The 6,599-nt window shown below is 35.6% G+C and overlaps 1 protein-coding gene across 1 annotated transcript in view; it reads left to right on the forward strand.

The window, feature by feature from the left end:
• The window catches only part of gramd2aa (GRAM domain containing 2Aa), a gene marked incomplete in the record, with an annotated part of 42,255 nt that extends 37,351 nt beyond the window's left edge, over positions 1 to 4,904 (forward strand). The window contains 2 exon segments of the mRNA XM_014001574.1: positions 641 to 745; positions 3,382 to 4,904. Coding sequence (XP_013857028.1) covers positions 641 to 745; positions 3,382 to 3,385 — 109 coding nt within the window.
• Between the last annotated feature and the right edge of the window lie 1,695 nt (positions 4,905 to 6,599).

A 6,599-nucleotide genomic window follows, 5' to 3' on the forward strand; every position in this document is an offset into this window, starting at 1 on the left:
CACACACACACACACACACACACACACACACACACACACACTGAACATGAACATGGAGAAATAAATAGGGGTGATTCAATCAAACTCAACAAGGGAGCAGACCTGCTAAAACACATCATTTGTATTTTTCCCACATTTTTCAGTGAAATATMTTTTTCGTGTCAAATTATTTGCTTAAGAGGTGTACATCATTAACTGTTCTTTAAAGAATATAATTAATGATGTCTTTATTGGCTAAGTAAAAGCTAAAATCTAACATCATTTAAACAATATAAGACGAGAAAGGAAGCAGGTGATTTGGTGATAATGTGCAGCTTAAACAGTTGTATTTATAGTTAATTATAGCACAATACAACAATACTAAAGGAAATAATAAATGTATTTAAACATGAAGCTGTAGGCAATATAATCACCTGAATTAATTACATGTAATTTATCTAACGTAGCTGCAGAGCAATGATCAAAACTTGTGGCTTTGAAAAAATAAACAAAGGAACATATAAAACTTTTAAATGTCATCTCAAATATGTTAAATATGTCAAAAAGGTCAAACATTCCCTCCCAGTGTTCATTTAAAGACATTACAGCTCCTTTCCCTCCACAGCATCTGAAACGTGTTCTTCTCTTCCTCTGTCCTCAGCATCATTCTGCTCATCCTGTCATCATGTTACCTGGCCTTTCGGGTTTGCAGTCTGGAGCAGCAGCTTTCCTTCCTCAGTAACCCCAACCTGCCCCTGAGAGAGAGGTAACGCTGGCAGGGACACAGCTGTCTGACAAAGTTAGAGAAAAAAAAAGATGAAGCAATTATGGTGATTAGAAAGGTAGACTTTTACATTTTTTTACATTTTAAAACCTATTTGAATGCAGAAATTTGTGAAGATCTCAGCTGAAAAACAAACAAAAAAAAGTTAAATAAATACAAGTGTTGAAGACCTGTAGAGAGAAGAACCAAAATCAGTGGAAATATTGACATTGATGCCAGTGGCTCATTTGAGGTCAGCATGGCAGCTACACACTTTGTTTCCCTGACAGCATTCTTAAGAGGGACAGACACAAATGCAGACTAAAAAGTAAGCCTGAAACTAACGGTTTCTTTATTATAGTGCAGTCGATTTTTGCATATTTCATGAGAATCGTTCAAATCCTGATGCAAGCATGAAATGTGGTACATGTACCCTTCAAGGTCCACTCTTTTCAGAAATATTACTGACCACACACAACCCAAGATGGCTGTCATGCCTTACCATTCACTGCTTAAAATAAATTTTTAATTATAACCTGGTGAACACTTTTAAGAAAAAACTGTTTCTTGATAACCAGATTGTCATGGTCTAAAATTGGAATTTTAGGATGGTAACCTAAACAAAATAACTTAACGGCCTCCAATAATTTCAGTTGTTCCTGTCTAAGCAACCACTGAACATATATAAATGATTTCTTGATTGCCTGTGTATGTGTAATTTTCTCTTGATTTCTTACAAATGTAATGAAGTGATGTCAGCACACAAGCAGGGCACACTGGTGACACCGCTGGTGTGCAGCTCAGCATGGGATTCAGCTACACTAATACTGTAGTATTAGACTTGTGTTGTAGTGTAATTTAATTTAGTGTCCCAAATGCTTTCTCTTACAGTTAGCTAGTGGACAGTAGTTGGTAGTTAGTAGATAGACACACCTGAATGGACAGGGTGTGCCAGTGTGGGAGCTAGGTGTAGATCACCCGAACCTAGTTGTATCTCATACAGGAATGTGTATGTATTTTTGTCGGCCATCTTGAAAAATGGACACCATATCGATTTTTTTGTTTTTGTTTTTGCGTGGCCAGCGGTATGTTGAAAAAATTTGAAACAGTATAATGTGTAACCATATAATTTGTTGCTCTAGAATGATTTGATGTTCTTGTTTTGTTAAGTGAGGATTATTGTTGTTTGAATTTATACTTGAGGAAAAAAGGGGCAGATATAAGATTTTGTTCTTCTCTCTGCTTCCCTTCATTTTGTTGTGTTTGTATTTTTTACTTTTATTGTGTATAAAATTTAGTTTTTTTAATGAAATGAATAAAAATTTATGAAATGAAATGAAAAATGAAATGAAATGTGCTTTTAAAATGAGCTTGTACCAAATTTCCTGCTTTCGTCACCATTTGCACCGATATGAAAATTTCAGCCGATATCGATATCCAATATAATTATTGCTGTTATGGCCATTAACCAATATTTACTGATATTACACAAACACACAAATTATATTATACATATACGCACAAACACACTTAGGACTTTTTTTGATACCGTAAATAAAGAACCAGACCTCTGACATAGCTCCCTACTTCAGTTATTCCTGGCTGTGCAGCATCAATATCACTATCATGATCAAACAGATGCAGCTCAACCAACCATCTCCCAAAATAGAAACACAAAGCCAAAAAGTGGGAAATCAATTTTGGATGTTAATATCGGCCAAGTTTTACACATCGGACTGATACCGATATTCTAAAAAATGACCAATATCAGCCGATACCGATATTAACACTGATATATCGTGCATCCCTAGCTGTTTCATTTATCTGCTTCATTATTAGGGCTTGCCATTTCAAATATTTCAAATAAATAGGAGAGCAGAGGAATGCATTGCGAAACATTCATTTGAATACAGCACCTTTTATTAGCCACCTCAAAAAAGTTAATCTAAACTTTATATATTTTTATAGTCACGCATTAATATGGCCCAAACRGCAACATGCACCCCCTACAAACATTATATCAATATGACTGGCTCGGTGGTGGGAGGTGTGCTATTAATTTTAGCGGTGTTTCGAGTTGCAATGGCAAAGTAAATCACAAAAAACTACAGTCAGAAAACATACAAATATTTGCAATGTCGGGTGTTTTTAGGGTATGTGCCCAGACCTGGTCCATCATCATGGCATGTAACACTACAGGGGAATACACTCTGTATCTGCATTTAGACGCTTTAAAAAAGAACCCACTGGTGAAAACCACGACTCATTATGATATGATGAAAGATGGTATGATATGATGAAAGATGGCTCAACAATAACGTCATGTCATGTGACGGCTCTACGCTTCTATAGATGATTGTACCGTGAAGCTGCTCTGATCTGTAGAGCTCTGAAGTGGGCTGGGTTCATTGTTCAGGAGGAAATATGTCAATTTATTTGCAAATTGTGACCACATTGCATAACGTACCACTACCTAATAGAATATTCCCAATCAGGTTGCATGTTCTTAAGTATAATTTGCATGCTTGTTTATTCTCTTTTAGGATGTGGGACATGAAAGCAGGCAAAAATTGTGAACAGAAAAGTAAAAGGGTGCTTCCATCTTTGTGGTTGAACAATCAGTCTGCTCCATCCTGCAGGTAACCACGGCTCTCCGGTGAACCCATCAGACCGGCTGTGGTCGTCTCTCTCCTCGTGCTCGGAGTTGATGGTGGACCCCTCCTGTGCAGACCCGGGACCAGCCTATGGAGCCACGTCACAAAATAAAGGGAGCGACATCATCACGCCACCAAAAATCCCTACAAACTGTTCCACGCAGGAATGTAATCAGCGATCACTTCCAGACTATGCAAACAGGTCGAAGGTTTCAGTCTGAGACTAAAGTAGGTTTTATTTTAGACGAGGGTGGGCTGCAGTCTGTCTCAGACACTCTTCAATGTAGAAAGCAATCTTAAAAAGAGCTGCTGTTCGTGGCTCTGATGAGGATCAGGTGGACGTCGGCTGGTGGCTGAGGACGGAGAGATGAAAGAGATTTAAGATACTTGACGAAAGAATGATTGTAAAGAATTTACAGGGATGTTGTGGAGGTTTTAGGACATTTATGACATGTTTTGACTGAGTAAATTGTTTTATTTTCACTAGAGAGGACCTAACTATCACTATGCAAAATAGAAATAAAAAGAAACGTAATAGTTTCAAACATAGCAAATATTTTGCTTTAATAATGGTACTCTGTTATCATTTTAAAGGTATTTATAGAAGAAGGTCAGGTGAGTAAAACTCACTGGATGACCTGAAAGGCAGAATCAACACTTCCTGATGGTGTTACAGTAGTTTGATGGGGAAAAAAAGAAATGTTTTTATGTTTTATTGCATCAATAATTTTTAGTCTTGACATTTCAAATGAAGATTTAAGTACTGAAGACTTAAAATAACGTGTTAAGGCTCAGAATGTCCGTGTTTTATCACTGTCTGAAGATGTTTTATGGAGTTTGCAGATGAGGATGATGAGTCTTCCTGGAATTAGATTAAATCAAAATGGCAACAAAGTTCAGTAAATACTTTGTAGCTTTTTGTTTTCGTTTTGGAGCTTGACCCCGTTTCATCCCGCAGCAGAGGCACTAAATAAGAGTTGTGAAAAGATTTTTTGCTTCTAACAGCACAGCAAATCACTAGCATTCACAGTGAGATGATTAAACAGCAGAGCGATGTTKGACGAAGCACTCGCTGCTCCATAAATCACTCAGAGAGAGTTGGCTGAGTAACAGTGATGTTTTTTTCCCCTCAACTTACTCACTTCAAAGTTTAATAACTTGTCAGGGCTTTAAGAAGCTGTCATTTTCTGAAATTGTAAYGCAGAAGTACAATGTTGGCTTTTATTGTGTGTCCAAAAGTCTTTCCTGTTTCCTGTAGAATCCTTAAACTTTGTTTTACTTTGTTTTAAACAGATGATTTTCAGCAATGTGTAACATTTAACAGACAAATCTTGTGTAAACCCTACAGTTAAACCATGTTTCATTTAAAACACAAATCACGACAGTAGCCTCAAAGAAACAGAAATAAAAGCCTTCACATGAAAGTTTATCAGCTTTTTATGTCTGAAAACTCCAGTCTGAACATGACTTACATTTCTTCAACTACAGAAATGGCATTTCCTGCAAAACTACAGCGTGAATGTTGAATCATTTTGCTGAAAGCTGCTGAAGAGACTGAAAGCTTGCAAAAAGTAAAATAATAATAATAATAATAATAATAATAAATTCTAATATTTAATAAGTTTGGAAAATCTAGTCGAAAATGAAAACCTGCTCACTAAAATACAAAAGTATCAAAATGCTAGTTTTGTGCCAGATGTACCAAAATGTTAGCAGAAATCAGAATAATGTTACAAGCTAAAAGGAGAAAAAGGCTGTCAAAATCCAGAAAACACTAATTAATCATCAGAAGTAGTGAAACATGAGTAGAAAAACAGGAAAAGACAGATGTAAACTTGGTTAGAGCTGAACAAATGCTAAAATAAAAAAGCTCAAACAAAGCTAAAAATATCAGAAYTATAGCTGAAAATGTCCAAATACATTAGAAAGGCTGAAAACAGTAAAACATACATGATGAAAACTTCATTCTGACCATTAATTCCAGTTTTTAAGCCTTTTTTAAGCAAATAAACTTCCTTCCATGATATTTAACTCTAAGTTATATTAATGCTACATGTAGCTCTCAACTGTCTCCTGCATGGTAAACGTGACAAAGTTTTTAAAAACTTCTGAGTTTTGTGTTTGTTTCATCAAAGTCTGAGTGCAAAACATGGTTTTGTGTGAACTTATGGCCTTAAAGAGCTTATGCAGTAGTAAAAAAAAAGATGTTTAATAAAACTAAAAATTATGGTTAAAATTAGAAAAATTAAGTTTCGCATGGTAAAAAGAAATAAAAAATGTAAAAATAGAGATTGTGCTTTATCAAATCCTGTTTTTTTTGTGAAGCACCTTAAACAGTACAGCAGGAGATGTACACAGCAGACAAGTTAAGAAACAAAAGTAAAAAAATAAATAAAACCTGGCAAAAGACAGTGAAACAGAAGAAATCGCAGCATAAATCAACTCTTACAGAGTGTAAAAGTTTGTGCTTGATTTGGGGACTTTCAGAGATTAGCTGRTCTGAAACAGTGAGGGGGTGGGAGTGTGGAGCAGGACCGTTTAAGTATTTAAAAACAAAATAATTTAAAAGGTGTGGCAGCAGCTTTTTGTCCCCCTGCAGTCAGTCAGTGGAGGACCCTGTAACCAGCCTGGTGTAGATCACTGCCTAAGAACGGCTTTACTTTGGCCGGCTGCTTCCAGTGATTAAAAAAAAAAAACTAATTTTCCAACCAAACTGAATGTTTCAGATTGTTTTTCTGTGTGTGGTTTTAGAAAAAAAAAATTTTCTTGTAAACTAAAAGGCCTGGCAGTCTGAGCCTTTAAACTACAAACTACACTGACATCTAGTGAGTGTGTTGTGCTGCATCACTGCTGCCATGKGCTTGTAGAAATACTTTTTCAATTTAAAGTTTTGATCACTTTAAAATTTGTTTTCATATATGTAATATGAAAATATACATTTATTATTATTATTTAGTTATATCTTTATTTTGTTGTTATAAACCTTTAAGGCAGGGGTTCTCAAACCTAATCCTCATGCTGAATAAAAATCCCTAAATGTCATGGGAAAAATCCTTTTTTTGTTTAGTATGCTTGTTTCATGGTGCAAATATTTATGGATTTTTTTTAATTACTTGACAAAATTAACAGTTCATTATAATTTCTTCGAGGACCTCCCTGAAGCTGTGCCTTTGCTTTAAGCACTTTAACGTAAAGTCGTAGGG

The sequence above is a fragment of the Austrofundulus limnaeus genome, unplaced genomic scaffold, assembly GCF_001266775.1.
Source record: "Austrofundulus limnaeus strain Quisiro unplaced genomic scaffold, Austrofundulus_limnaeus-1.0 Scaffold9, whole genome shotgun sequence".
Taxonomy (NCBI): Eukaryota; Metazoa; Chordata; class Actinopteri; order Cyprinodontiformes; family Rivulidae; genus Austrofundulus; species Austrofundulus limnaeus.